At 42.1% G+C, this 15171-nt stretch overlaps 1 protein-coding gene across 2 annotated transcripts in view; it reads right to left on the bottom strand.

Moving 5' to 3' along the window:
• Positions 1-15171, bottom strand: part of LOC119721398 — a 63673-nt gene that overhangs the window by 7182 nt on the left and 41320 nt on the right. For both annotated transcript variants that reach the window (XM_038191465.1, XM_038191466.1), the window contains 14 exons: positions 14851-15018; positions 13254-13392; positions 12279-12398; positions 10959-11170; positions 9710-9817; positions 8202-8360; positions 7525-7672; positions 6948-7127; positions 6450-6652; positions 5705-5882; positions 4774-5366; positions 1659-1821; positions 691-899; positions 57-158 (listed from right to left, as the gene is read on the bottom strand). In XM_038191465.1, the coding sequence (XP_038047393.1) occupies positions 57-158; positions 691-899; positions 1659-1821; positions 4774-5366; positions 5705-5882; positions 6450-6652; positions 6948-7127; positions 7525-7672; positions 8202-8360; positions 9710-9817; positions 10959-11170; positions 12279-12398; positions 13254-13392; positions 14851-15018 (2682 nt within the window). The remainder of the gene's footprint in view (positions 1-56; positions 159-690; positions 900-1658; positions 1822-4773; positions 5367-5704; positions 5883-6449; positions 6653-6947; positions 7128-7524; positions 7673-8201; positions 8361-9709; positions 9818-10958; positions 11171-12278; positions 12399-13253; positions 13393-14850; positions 15019-15171) is intronic.

Below are 15171 nucleotides of genomic sequence, written 5' to 3'. Positions count from 1 at the left end.
GTGGTTTAGATCAGCCCTGGGCAGTGTTGGGGGTTTAACGCAACAGATTGTCTTACCACATCGGGATAGTTCACGCTAATTTTCAGTTCCGGTGTGTCCACGCCCTCTGTTTTGATGCCGTCAACCAACGTTTGTCCTCCGTACTTCAGATTAATGGCCTAAGGAGTGAAAAAAAAAACCCAGAAAACTTATCAAAACCAAATTTGGCATACGCCTATTTTCTTTTACCTTTGCGCTCTCTCTCTCTCTCCCTCGTTGGAGAAATCATTTTAGAATGTGCCATTTTGAAATCCTTCAAATCTTAGGGGCATGAGATCCACTTTTAGATGAGAAATAATTTTCAAAACCACATTTCCAACATAAAATGAGGGTCAACAAAAGAAACCGAGAAGAACAGGATATGAACCTTTCACTTCCAGAAAACTATACCGGCGCGCCCCTTGAACAAACACATAGAAACTCTGAGATTGCCAAATGAAAGCTGCATGACTTTGTTGGCAGAGCTCTGATACAGTGTTTCAGAGGTAAAGGTTCAAATTCCCACTCAAGTCAATTTCGTTCTTCAGCCCACTCATTATAAGCTGACCAAGTCGGTGTCCCTTTGTTGTTTAATTTGATGATTTTTACATCCTTTAAAAAAAAATCGAAAAAAAAACGACTCGAAAAATCAAGAAAAAAACCACCACTCACTTTGCCATTGTAATTGAACTGGACTTGCACGGTCGATGACATGGATGGGTTGCGCCTTGCCGCTTCGTTGAAGACTATCACTTCAAAGGCCGGCACCTCGGCATCTGCGTTCTTGACCAGGGTGTACTTGCAGTGGCCCATGAAGCTGAACTTTTTGCCATCAAAGCTGATGTAGTGAGGATCACCGAGCGCTGTGCACCTGGACGTGCCTGGTATGTCACAGGAAAAATATCGAAACCAAAGCGTTACATCGAGCTCCAACACACGCAAGAAGCCAAAACTGAAGAAGTTAATGGAGGCCAACATGCATTTTGACAACCGATTGGTCAGAGTAGCATTTAGTGCACCACCTCAGTAATGACGTCTAATTGGGGTTGTTGAATTAATCTATGAAAAAATGTTGCAACCGGACACCGCTTCAGCGGTTGTGTACAAAGTCTATGGAGAGTCAAGACAAGTATTTCCTAATTAAATTGGAAATGTTTCTCAGTCCCAGATTCATGTCTTATGATCATTTTTGCAATGACTGACCTTCACTGAGATGAGTTATGAAGAAAACAGTCAGGTTGCAACATTTTTTCCTGAATCCATACTGTATGTCCTTCATGGGCCTGACATTCTGTAAAACATACTTCTGAAATTGATTCCAGCAACGTACTTCATAAACGGAACATATTTTGGAAAAATTCAGAGTGAAAGTGCCCTTTTCAATCAAAATACATTATTTTTTTTATTACTCGTTGATAGGGAAAGATCCACTAAGTTTACAGCTTTTACTATTTATATACAGCTAGGCAATGTACACGTACACTTAAATTACCACCAGCTGGAGGAAGCAAAACAATGCATAACCTCCAGGGCACACTTAAGGGTTAAGTCCAAAAATTCCTAAGCAATATTTTCTGCTGAGCAGCGTCATGAAATATAGACCCAGAACTGTTTGTGGGTCATTGGAGAACAAGCCGTACCAATATCGCAGTGGGTGCCGGTGAAACCTGGGTTGCACTTGCAGTTGTATTTGGGTTCGAGGCTGATGGCTTCACATTTTCCATTGTCGCCGCAGGGATTGGGTTCACATTTGTCCTCCTCCAACTCTCTCGGATCTGGAGCCTCGTCGCATCTGTAGTGAATCTACAGACAAAACAAATAGTAGTAATAATGTCCTCTGCACTGTAGGCAGGAGGTCGTGGGTTCGAGTCCCACTCAAGCAAGCTTGTGAATTTTTCTTGCAATCTCTCGCACAGCACCGAGTATACAGAGCTCATACCATTTCATCGGGAATGGGTAAACCCAATTTTGAATTGACGCTTCCCCATAAAACACTCCTTCAGGCCAGTTAATTCCCTCAGCGTGGAAGCAAACACCGACAGGGGGCATTTCAGAGTATTTTATGTAAAGTTACCAACTTGTCCAGTGCCTGGAATTCGTTATCAATTGTTGGTTGTGATTAATTTACTGGTGAAGCTTGAGCATTAATTTAAGACCATTATTTTATTTTAAAAAACGAGTGGCATTTTTGGGGGTCAAAACTTATCTTTTTTAATAGAGGTTGATGCCAATCAGAGAAGTTATCTTGTTAATCAATAGTTAGATCACAAGTAATAAGGGGGTGGACAATGAAAATGCAAGTCTTTTTTGACAATTATTGTTAAAGCTTGCCACTTGACTTATTTTTGACTTTCGTTAAAAAAAAAACAATGCCGGCCATGTTAGCATTAGAAATGAACAAGTGGAAAATGTCACTGAGTACAAGTATCTTGGAACAGCCATTGATAACAGGTTAAACTGGAACAAAAACACTCAGAGAATGTATGCCAAGGCAAACCAGAGGGCTTTATTTTCTCAGGAAGTTAAGCTCTTTTAATGTCGGTGTTTCAATTTTGCATCTATTTTACCAGAGTGTTGTCCAGTCAATCATTTCTTTTAGTTGTATTGTATGGTGCAATAACTTAACTGTAAATAACCGGGAAAAAAGGGAGCGGATCACAAAAACTGCAAGAAAAATAATTGGTCTGGAAGTGAAACAGGTGAACGAAATTGTTGAAACAAACTATCTCACGAAACTGCAGACTATAACTCAGGACCCAACTCATCCTCTGCATTCATCTATACAGTCACTCCCATCAGGAAGATTACGAGCGCTCCCCACTCACACAAACCGCTTCAGATTTTCTTTTGTACCTAGTGCCATTCATATCTATAATTCTAATTGTATCAGATAAATATTTCTGTTTGCAATGTTTTCACAATTCAGATCAGACCTTTTTAAATAAATTACCTAGCATCAGTATTGTAGTCGAGACCGGATAGTGCGAGACCGAGACCAAGACCGAGACCTGAAGATTCGAGACCGAGACCGAGACCGAGACCAGCCCCTTCAAGGTGGACCGAGACCGAGACCAATATGGTCCGAGACCGAGACCGAGACCGAGACCGCTGATAATAAATAACAATAGTCGAAATAAAAAACAAGACACGTTATTATAGTTGAAAGTTGTAACCTTTCTATTCACAAAGATTACAGACCAAAATTTTGACCAGTGGCAGTGTTGACAAATTGATACATGACACCTTACTTGAGCAAAAAGTAGTTACACTTAAGAAATAGGGGCTTTGACATGTTGTCTGCACCCAATCGTGACAAAAGTAAAAAGTTAAAGGTAGATGTTTCATCTGTTATAGGAACTCGGATCCTAAACTCCACAGTCACCCCTTGGTTTCAGCTATGACTTCTAACGGATATTTAAAGATGCAATTTTAATTTTACATTGTGCCTTTTTTTTTCCTAAAATAAATATAGGACTTAACTTCTAACAAGACTTGTGTACTTGATTTTAAAAAATGGGAGCTAGAAAATGTTGAATTAATTTTAAAATTTCTGTCATAGAATGTGGACTTGTACATGTAGACCCACAAGTTGCGAGGTGGTAGCCAGAATGTGCTACATATGGATTTTTATTTTTTTTCTGAACGAGATTTTAATTTTTGAGGAATAATGGGGTACTTCAAAATGAGCAGCCAGAAAATGGGGACTCATCATACACTCTCATGGCAACAGTGAGTGGTAACTGGTAAGAGTGTATGAGTTCAATGCTGGAGAATCAGTAGGAAAATTTACTTTTTCTTCAAAATACTGTCCCAAATTAAAGAGAACATTGTGTGGGGTCGAAAATATAACTAATTTGAAGCACCTCATTTATTATCAGAATACAAAATGTAAATGATTACGCCACAGGGGTGGGCTAAACTACACAATCCCCGAAAATGGCAGGCCTTTATTGCATAAATTGTTACAAGTTTATACTTTAATTTATATGCCCGACACAACAGACAAATGCCGAACTTGTTCCAAATCGTTCAGTGACTGGTACTGCTGCAGCTTTACATGTACTTTTGGGACTTTCCAACGTGCAGTCGAGTCCAAACCGACCACGATATATAACAAGCTTGATCTATGGGCTAGCAAATGTTTTAACTATCAACGGTACTGAACGAAGTGAACACAAAGTAATCGATCAAGCTGTAAAAGCTACATATTGCCGGTCTCGACCCGAGACCAGCCAAAATATCGAGACCAAAGGGGACCGAGACCGAGACCAAGACCGAGACCACAGCTTCCGAGACCGAGACCGAGACCGAGACCAGCAAAAAGTGGTCTCGAGACCGGTCTCGAGACCGAGACCGGTCTCGAGACCGAGACCGGTCTCGAGACCGAGACCGGTCTCGAGACCTACAACACTGCCTAGCATATCAGCTTGCAGCTTGATTTTAATTGTTTTTTTTATGACAATAAGCTTTATGTTTTCAAGCTGCTTTTTTTTTAAAGTAGGGATTTTTGCTGGACGTTTTATACTTTTATACTTATTACTTTTTCATAAATTGTAGTTTTCGACTTATGTAAATTTTTACTTGCCTAAATATATGTATATTGTTTTTATGTGCACATTGAGAAGAAGAATTTCACTTTTAAAGTCTTTTAATTGTGATGAAATAAAAATAGTGAATTGAATTGAATCAGGCTGAACTTGTGATGTGACTTGTGAAGACTTACTTTTTCACTTCCAACTAAAGCCCAGTACTTACCCTGAGATATTTGTTGGTGTTCGGGCAGGGGTCGCTGCCAAAGGTGTCTGGGATGGCATTTATTGTGCACATGGGGCTCAGGTGGCATGCTTCCACCATCTTGAACAAGGCTGAGGGTGCGAAGCAGTCTTGCGTCAGTGCCTCGCTGTCGTCTGTCGAGCAGATGTGGTCCCCTTGCCGTCGGCCAAAGTCGGCGTGGATGAGGTCTACCTTCAGGTTGCTGCACTCGATCTCCAGGTCGCTGCCCTGGCAAGCAATCAGCTCGACGTCGGGGTGGCAGATTCCAATGGGTACGATCTCACGGCACTGGTAGCGGACGTAGAGTGCTTTGGGGGCATCCCCGCCAAAGTTCCCAAAGACCAGGGAGCTGACACTGACTGTGCAGCTGGCCTGGTTGTGGCAACGGTTGCGGATGATCGTCTTGGCATAGCGGAACTCTTCAACATCCGCATTGTTGGCTGTGGCAGGGCAATCGTCTCGTGGCTCAGTGCTGTAAACAGCCAACAGGATCTCAATGCGCTCGTTCGATGCTGAGCAGTCAATGCTCAGCTTATCGTCCTCGCACACCACCACATCCACTGGCTTCAGGATTTCTGTTGACAGGGGAAGCATACCATGAAGTCAATTGCTGGAGAAGACTCTCTCCTAGATAATAACATCCCATAAGATATGATATGAAGCTCTCCCAAGTGGGAATTCAGAATGATGTTTGTGAATAAAGCAAATAAGAAGTCACTGTCTTCTGTCTAGAAACGTAGGTTCGAAAAGAACCAGTGTTGAAAATTGGTTAGTTTTTTTAAAATGAAAACATAATACATAAACTTCACTTGTCTGAGAAGCAAAATCTATTTCAGTTGACGTAGTTAGTAACTTCTGATACTATTTGATTCGTTTGACGAGAGAACGCCAGTCTAAAATGAGTGTGGGTTACCATCGCAGGTCTCGATGCCATCTCCGGTCCATCCGTCGTTGCAATAGCATCCGCGGACACCGTCCTCAATCCGACATTCAGCGTGGTCGTTGCACGTGATCTCCACGCACTCAGCTTCGTGGTCCGCATTGCAGGAGCAGATTTCACTGCAGTCGCTCGCCATGAATTGTCCGCCGTTCTGCCGAGGCGAAAACAAAAACAGACTTTGTATGGAGCTGCTAATAAGACACAAACTCTTTGCTGAATGACGCACAGCGGGCATGTATAAGATTTGAAGGAAAAAAAAGGAAAAAAGCTTGCAATACAAATCTCCAGTTGTGATCAGTCTGGGCCGGTGTAAGGCCGGCTAATGGGTTAATGCAGCATCGCAGCTCTTTGCAGAATGTATCTTGAGGGCATAGTTTGTTGTAAAAACTTAACAGTTTAGGACCTTTCAGCATTGCCTTAAGTTATATTCACACAAAAATGGAGCTAGAAAACTAGAAAATCTAGAAAACTCTTCTTTTCTTCTGTTTTTCCTATTTTAAGGAAAGGTAGGGGGGATTGGACCCAGAAACTCCACATTTTGAAATCAAAGACTTTTGAGATGTTGGTGGTGGCAGCAAACACACCGGTCCTTATTCCATTGTTTGCGTCAAATTGAGCACGCGCTTTATCTTGAACATGACGTGAATAAATAAAAAGTGTGTTTGCTGCCACCAACATCTCAAAAGTCTCACAATGCATGTCATGCACTTGATCTTACCTTGTGGTAAACACCTTGGTAAGTGCAGCCACATTGTGCATCTTCCACACAACGGTCCCCGTCTTGCAAGAACAAGCCCGGCATGCAGACGCACATGGGACCGGCCTGTCCTGTACAGTCCTTAGATGCGTCCTGGTCACCACAGGTATCCGGGCACAATGTGCCGATCTGGCTGAAGACCATGTTCACTGGGCAGTCCACATCTGCAAGGGGAAAAATAAGAAGAAACGAGGGTATAGTTTGACAGTCTGACGTAACACAGATGCAGCCTTTGTCACAGTTCATTTGACTATATAGACTTGAAACTGGATTGCGATGTGACTTGCGATTGCCATGTGATTGCCATGTGATTGCCATGTGATTGCCATGTGATAGCCATGTGATTGCCATGTGATTAACAAATGAGTAATGTACGATTGACTTGTGATTAACTTGTATGCCAGAACAGGGGAAATAAAACTGTGAAGAACTTTAATTTGCGATACAATTTGTACTCACAGCAAAAGCCTTGCCTTCTCCAATTGCCGACCTGCAGCCCGGCATCTATGCACTCGTCAGCGTATTTCTGGATGTCTTCGCACAGGTTGTCCTGACCTGGGAACATGGCGCAGAAGTCGTACAGGCAGCTTTCATAGTAGGCCACGGGATCGATGACTGCGATGCACATGGCGAATGGTCCTGTTTCAGACGGGAAATGTACACCAAAATATATTCAACCAGTGGAAGCTCCATGAGAGTAGGACTAAGGGGCCACCATGAAATGCAGGGCTTTCATTTTTATTTCTCTGGCAGTAGAGTTTTATACGTTTTGTCTTCTCCAAGATTCAAAACATGTTAATTCAACTGCATGTGCCCTTCAAGAATTCCGTTCACAACTGAGTTGGACTCTGTCTTAAGTTCACAAATCAAATGGATGAGATTCATGGGAAAAAACAAAAACTTGCACTTGTGAGATATTTTCCAAACTAATTGTCAAAACGATAAAAGTCCAACGTTTCATCAGCTCGATTCAAACGCTCACTCGTCTTGAGAAATACGTTCCCAAGAAAATTGGTACAGAGGTATGTGTTTATACCGTGACGGTCATTCAGCACGCTGCATGCCTCCTGTGCTTCGTCAAGCTTATCTGTCAGGCGACACACGTCTTTCTCCTGGCAGTCGGTACAGGCTTTGCATGTCTCGTCAGCACCCCAGCTCTCTCCAAAGCGGTCAAGGTCTGTGGTCTGCATTTGTTAGAGAAGGATAGTAGTAATTGCTGCTCATAATGATAATCTAAAATACATTCTCAAGACTGTTATTTTACCACTAGAGGTGATTTTGGGATGATTTGCAGAGGTGTATCAGGTCGAGAAATGCATAATCCAAAACATCAACAAGAAATGTCTCCGATTTTAGTTTCGTGACATATCACAAACTTAAAATGAGGAAAACATTGCTGAGACAAGTCAATTCTCAAGAGCTAAACTGGCATTGTAAAGGGAGGACGTCAATACTTCTTAATATTTGAAAACTATTTATTTTTTTATTTTTTTGAACCGACTGCAAGGAAGGGTCTTTTTTGACAGAACACATCATTTGTAATGAGAATGCTGACGGATCTCTGATTGCCACTTTGCAGGGCTGCTTAATTTATTTCATCAATCTTATTTAGCATTTGGCCGGGATAGTCCCTTTAAGTCTGTTTCGACTTGTTTTTCCCGTGGGGATCTGTAGTAGAAGATAAGAAAGAAAATGAATACAAGACACAAATACCGTTTCTCCCGTGGCCCTGATGATGAAATCGTCACCATTTACTCCATTGTAGTTACCACACAGTCCTTCCACTTGATTCATGTAGTCCTCTATCAGATGGATGTCCACTTTGCTTCTCCCATCCCAGCTGACCACCAGACCAAACTCTGTTCTGAGGATCTATAGAGGGAAGAGGTACACCCAGGCATGTTTAACTATACTTCTGAGGACACTTATTATTGCTCCGTTCTTTTGATGCTATATTGTTCATACTTTTTCTTGGCATGTCCCTTAAGGTTTGTACATGAAAACCTCCCGAGGACTTAGCTCAGGTCCTTGGGGTTAGTATCGCAGGAAACCCTATGTTCCAAGTCCTCAGACGTGAAGGATAACAAGATCATACAAAAAACAGCCTAATTTGCTTTTTCTAAACATCTCCCATAAGGTTTGTACACAAAAAGCCCCCGAGGACTTGGTCAGGTCCTTGGGGTTATTGTTATCGCAGGAAACCCTTTGTTCCAAGTCCTCAGACATAAAGGATACAAAGTTCACACTTTTATGTTCTGTAACTGTGGGGACTACTACACCAAATTGTGCCATGGTATTATGGGGACCGAAGACATTATGGGGACAGCAGATAGTCCCCATAACTCAGTCCTAATTTCCCTAACAATAAAAACCTTCCCCATAACATGGTGACGGCCACCCATAGTTTGGTATTGTTGGGTCCAAAGACACTGTGGGAACAGTGGAAATCCCCCCCCCCCCCCAAATTGGTCATAAAACCTCCCCACAATGCAGTATACAAATAATGAATGTTTATGAGTGCTATATGGTGAGAATATTTTCATGAGTTGAAAGATCGAGTTGAATGAACATTCCATCTTTCAACTCATGGACATATTCTCTCCATTGCATGAATGCAGGGCTGCCAACTTTGTGTAAAAGCTAAGAGTGAGAACTGGGGAAAATTTTGTCGTGATTCGTCAACTTGCGAAGCCATGGCGTGGGGTTCAGGGCCCACTAAAGGGCACCAAAAATTTTTAAACTTTAGAAGCTCTCTGGTGCATTTTAGAACAAATCATGGGGGTTTTTAAGGTAAATTTTTCCTTAAAATTCAGAGGAGATTTAAAATATTTCTTTTGTAATTAAAAAAAAAAACAATGATCATTGCACAAACATTACAACTTCCTGAACTGGAAAAGTATTGATTACAAGTTTGTTTCAAATTAAGAAATTAAGGCGAAGTAAAAATTACTTCCGCTTCCGATTACATGCCTTCCAAAATAGGATCGGTAGGTCAGAAAAAAAGGTATATGGATATTTGTTATATCTATATATATGGATTTATGAGTTGTGCTCACATCAGAGGTTATCGGGCCGATAATGGCACTAACTATTAAAATGTTACCAATGCATGTGGGGGGGGGGGGCCAAAAAAGAGACCACAAAAAGCTATATCAGCAGCAGCAACAGAAATCTTAGTAGAAACAGTAGGCAAGCAAATCACAGGAAAAGCAAAGACTTACCACACGTTTGTTACCGCCATCGGTGACTGAGATTCCGTCAATCTCATAGGGGCACGTGATGCGCTCGCCGTTCACAAAAACTTCCCGATTTTTCTTGAAGTCAAATTTCTGCAAAGGGGATACTTAACTCACTTAATATTGGGAATACATGTGTGCTTGGATGGTGTTTAACACTATGTTTACGACTGGTTGGAGTCTGGAATGCTGATAATTACCCAAGGCAAAGCCAAGGGTAATAATCAACATTCCAGACTCCAACCAGTCTTAAACACAGTGTTTAACACCAACCAAGCACATATTTATTCCCATTCATAAATACCTTTTTGGTCAAAAAATCAAACGGTTCTGGTCCAAAAGTCAAAACAATTCAAAAATAAATAATTTCCAACGATTTTGTTCGACAAGTTTACTTTCTGTTTTTCGAAACACTCCTCTAGCTTTATATTGGAGTGTCCAGCTTGCGAGTAAGACGTAAACAACTCTTTTTATGGAGATTGGTGCGCGCGTCACACGTACTGTGAGATGACACACTTGCAGCTGTGGTGAGTGCGTTGTGAATTTAGAACTATGAAATACTGACTCACTAGTGGTATTGCGCATGCCTACGTGAGGATTGTGAACGTTCAACCAATAAAACGGTAAAAGGCACCGGATTTCATAGGAGTCCAAATTTCATGCGACACTGGAAAGTGTTTAAGACCAGCCACCGGTCTTTATCATCCATTTAAGACTGGCCACGTGAGGGGCTCTCGACCAATAGGAATGGGTAAACTGTCTTATATATTTATGAATGGCTGTTTAATTAATTGTCTGCGCATCCAAACGGGTACAGTCGGCCATGGCTTTTCACCATAGCAAGCAAATTGTAAAAAAGAAAAAAAAAAAAGCCACAAACTACCGCTTTGGTCACGGCCCTACTCCAAGTATATTAATTTGAATTCTATGACCAATAGTTCAAAATAATGCTGAATTGCTCTGTTACAAGTAGCAAATGTGAACAATGAATTAGTAACAAATAAAACATTGATTTGTATTCTCCCACCTAGTCTTTGTGTCTAAGTGCTGTCTGAGAGCTTGTGAGGACTCGAACCCACAACCACCTGCTTACGAGTGCAGATGTCATAAATTAACAAATCGACCACCAAGCTAACCAATAATCGAGAAGATATTTTTACAGTTGTGACTGCTTATTTATGGGCAACTGATTAAAGCAGCTAAATTGAATGGTTTACAAACGAACGTCTCATACCTTGTCGTCGATTTCGACATAGACTTCTCGAGTGACGGACACAGTGGGGCGTCGTGAGCTGGCGATGTTATCAGCACTGATCGTGAAGTGATCAAGGGCAGTAGTGACCAGGGTTCGGGCCAGGATGTACTCGCAGTGACCCTGGAAGTTGAATTTCTTGCTATCAAAGTTGCAGTAATGGGGATCACCGTAGGCACAGCACTTGTGCGTTTCTGTTGAAATGTAGCATCAAGCAAAATTCCAGTTCAAGTTAAAGAATCCAACCACCTCATAGGCCTCTTGTGTCACAACAGAAGCAAGTCACATATCAGAAGTCCACCAAGAGACTACCATGGAGGGGCCATGTTTGCAGTGCTTAATGGGAAGAAGTTGACATATTCTGCACTCCAAACAGCATTCCGTTTGCAAAAGACCTCTCCTGATTTGATTGATGTGAATAGGGCTCGCTCAATGCAGCCATCTCTGAAGGAGAACTGCAACTGCGCATTTCACGCAACCAAGCACGCATTGCGCGGTGCTGAAAATGTTCCAAACACGCGCGCTCGTTGCTCGAAACGTGTTCGAAATACGACGCAGCTGATGTGCGTTATGCAAGTTGCCGCTCAAAATGCCGACGCACGTGGATGGTCTGTAGGAAATGACGTCATTTGAACGAGACCTATAAAGATGAGTTTATTAACATAAGCCTCCACGTATTTTTATGGTCCAGCAAGTAATTGACAAAAGAAAAACTGTAAGTTATTATTATTCACAATTGGGTGATCAGGTACCACCCGGTCACCATTTTAAAATTGTTTGATTTCCCTTCTTTCTTTATTTTTAATTATTGACAAAATTGATCTGTTACTTAACCGATATATATGGCATAAACTTGAAACTTGGAATGAACATCAACACTTGAAATGAACATCAAAAGATGTGCATATTATTACTGTGACATCGTGACGACATCATCAGATATCAAATTACAAGCGATTTAAGATCAAAACTTGAATATAAATTACTTTGGACTAAATTTTTTCAATGAATTAACGTGTTTATTTCTTGTGATGTGGTAGATTCTATCTTGAATAACATTTTGTATTCCCTACTTCCCAAAGAAATAGTGTCATGCCCTGTATTGGGATCTTTTAAAAACACGCCAAATCTCTAGTTATTTCATGTTAGATTTATTTATGCACTACGGTAAATTAATAGGGAATGAACATTGCCAGTAGCAATTCCCAACAAAAGGAAATGTCCAGCATACTAACCCCCCCCCACCCGAACACACTTCCTACGTCCAAGATAACAAGGGTGAGTATATATGCCTTTGCTTACTGATATGGCAGTTCTTGCCACCCCATTCCACGGGGCAGCTGCAGGAGTAGCCCAAGCTGGCCTGGGACTTGCGACAGAGGGCGCCGTTCTGGCAGGGGTTGGGACTGCAGGGATCCGAATCTGCAAACAAGACAAAAACTTGTGAGCAACATTGCTGACATGTGACACTTGCCAGTACGTTATCAACCCATTGCTCCCAATGGAGCTGTATAGACCATGTAGGCCTAACAGTTGTTTACAAAATTGATGCTCAGGTCACGTGATGCCAACTTTCAGCAAACGGTTTTCTTCTGCACTGCATGCCTATCTCTTAAAAATAACCCTCACCTAAAGCTACAAAATACAACTCAGTAGTAACCTGTAGTATGCATATCTTTCCATACAAGTACATTCCATACAAGAATCACAGCATGGAAAGGAAGACTAAAGAGGCATTACTATCAGAAGTGGGAATGGGCCTGGAACCACATGAGTCTCTAGCACCAGGTGCGGACCATTGCTGGACAACCTGGCAAGCTTTGAACCGATTGCGCACTGGATACGGCCGATGTAGGGTCCTTATTGACACATGGGGATACGTACCCGACGGCCAAACTACAAACTGCGATTGTGGGGAACCACAAACAATGAAGCACTTATTGTGCTGCCCAGATCGCCACATACAAGACCTGTGTACACCAAATGGCCGATTGCATTGAGAATGCCTCCATGACACCGACCTATTGGTCAAAACTGTTGTAACCTGCTGGTGTGGTGGAAATTGTATGCCTTGGTTAGAAAGACACGATATATAATCCATACAAGTGTGCACAACACATGTAGTATTCTGTGGTATTTGGTCCTTAACCCCCAAAGAGCCCTTAGGAGGTTAGGGTAAAAGTATTGACATAAATGAAAAAAAAAGAAGGTTGGAAGCCGTGATTTCTAAAAAAAAAACACTTGCGTTCATCTTATATGATTCGGTGTTTTTTTTACCTGGACAGCCCAGGAACTCCAATCGCATGGCTGGAAAGTTGTGGGAGTCCAGGACCCAGACGCGGGCCACACGAGCTTCAATCACATCCTTGAAGTAGTGAGTCTCAACAGTGTTCTGATCAGAGTTACCGGCAAAGACCTTAGAGAGAAAAACAAGAAGAAAGACAATGCTAAACCTATGAAGTATGCTTGTGTGTTCAAATGAAGTCTACGAACATTCGTACAAAAACAAGTCGCACATAGTAAGCATGCATTCAGGGTGTGTACGCTTAAAGCTATAGTCCATCATTTGCAGCTATCCGAAAAGTAACTGGCGTAATTATTGCTGAAAAACATACTTGGTTGAAAGATAGTAAGGGGACTAAACTCCCTGTGAAATTATTCTTTCTGGCATGCTGTCATTTTGAAGTAATCAACGAAAGAAGGCCTTTCCAACAGTGCTTCTTAAGACGCACCGTAGGAAAATTTAAATTAGTAGTTCGTTTTGTTATTCGGCGAAGCGCGCGCACGACGCACACGCACCCCCGGTTGCTATAATTCGTCGGATCAGTGCGCGACATCACCGCGAGCTGCAATCGGCTCAGTGAGAATGTGTCTCGGATGCTGAATTCAGGCCCAATTCAAAACATAATTCAGCAACTTTTGATTTGAAATTGAGATCCTAGAATGCTGTTTATCTCGAAATATACAGCTGAAGCTGAGCTGAAACTTCATCAGGTTAGTTGTTCAGTACCTTTCTTTAGATTTTGAGCACTTTTGTTGCTTCAAACGAACAAAATGCACAAATTACAAATGATGGACTATATCTTTAAAGGGCTGTCCCTTTTCAACTTATTTTGTATTTGATTATACGAAACTGCTCTGGACTGAATATTTAAATATTCGAAGTTGCACGCTGCAACTAAATGCTGCACTTGTCGAAAGTCGCATACAAGGCGCGCCGGTAAAAAAGTGCCTTCAGCGATCCATGTTATGGCCCGCAGGAGGGTTCTGCAGTAAGTTATGTTATAACTGTCAATGGCTTTTAAACTGCTAAAAGGATGGGAACATCTGTCTGCCGTCGACAAAATAGTTACCGTCAGGGCCGGATTAAGTGTTCCGTAGGCCCTAGGCACCAGTGTTCCGTAGGCCCTATTCCGCACTAGGCACCAGCACCAACTTCATAGCAAGCCAGTCCAAACTGGTAGCTCTTAAAACCTGTTGGCACACAGTGGCATGTTTCGTAGGCCCTCAATTTTTTCGTAGGCCCCAGAAGTTTTCGTAGGCCCTAGGCACAGTGCCTACTGTGCCTACTGGATAATATCGGCCTGGTTACCGTCAGCATAAAATGGCATCTGACAGTGCAGCACTTTACGACTAAAAAACACCACAGTAGTGTGTGTACACTTGTAGTTTTTTTTATCTTTCGAACATTCAAACCCGCAAAAAGCTATTTGAATATTCCATTGATGATTGAAAATCTGAACATTCAGTATATTGGCGACAGCCCTACACATGTGTGATTTGCCCATCGCAGGCTCTTCAGTTCTTGCACTGTATCCAGCAGGGTCTTCTACAAATAATAATTTTTGCCATTACAAGAAGATTGCCGTCTTACGTCTTTGAGTGAGTTGGTGAATCTGACCCACTGGAAGTTCTGTGGTTCTTTGGTCAGGTAGTGGCAGGAGTCGGAGTACTCCAGGGAGTAGCTGGTCACCCAGTTCTGGCCGACTGGATCGCCCTGGGTGGCAATGCCGGTCACTTTCGCTATGTAGCCCAAGTCAACCTGGATGATTAAAAACAAATATGGAGAGTGAGAAATACATGCAGCTCCTTCCTTCCCTTGATCCTTCCCTTTTGGAAAGGATAGGGAGTGATCCTTTACTATTGTTGACTGGATTGATGTGGGACATGATCCTGATTGGTCGGTCCATGGCAA

This window comes from Patiria miniata, unplaced genomic scaffold (assembly GCF_015706575.1).
Source record: "Patiria miniata isolate m_02_andy unplaced genomic scaffold, ASM1570657v1 HiC_scaffold_13, whole genome shotgun sequence".
Classification (NCBI taxonomy): Eukaryota; Metazoa; Echinodermata; class Asteroidea; order Valvatida; family Asterinidae; genus Patiria; species Patiria miniata.
The sequence above is the reverse complement of the archived record's forward strand: the minus strand, read 5'-3'. Positions and strand labels throughout refer to the sequence as shown.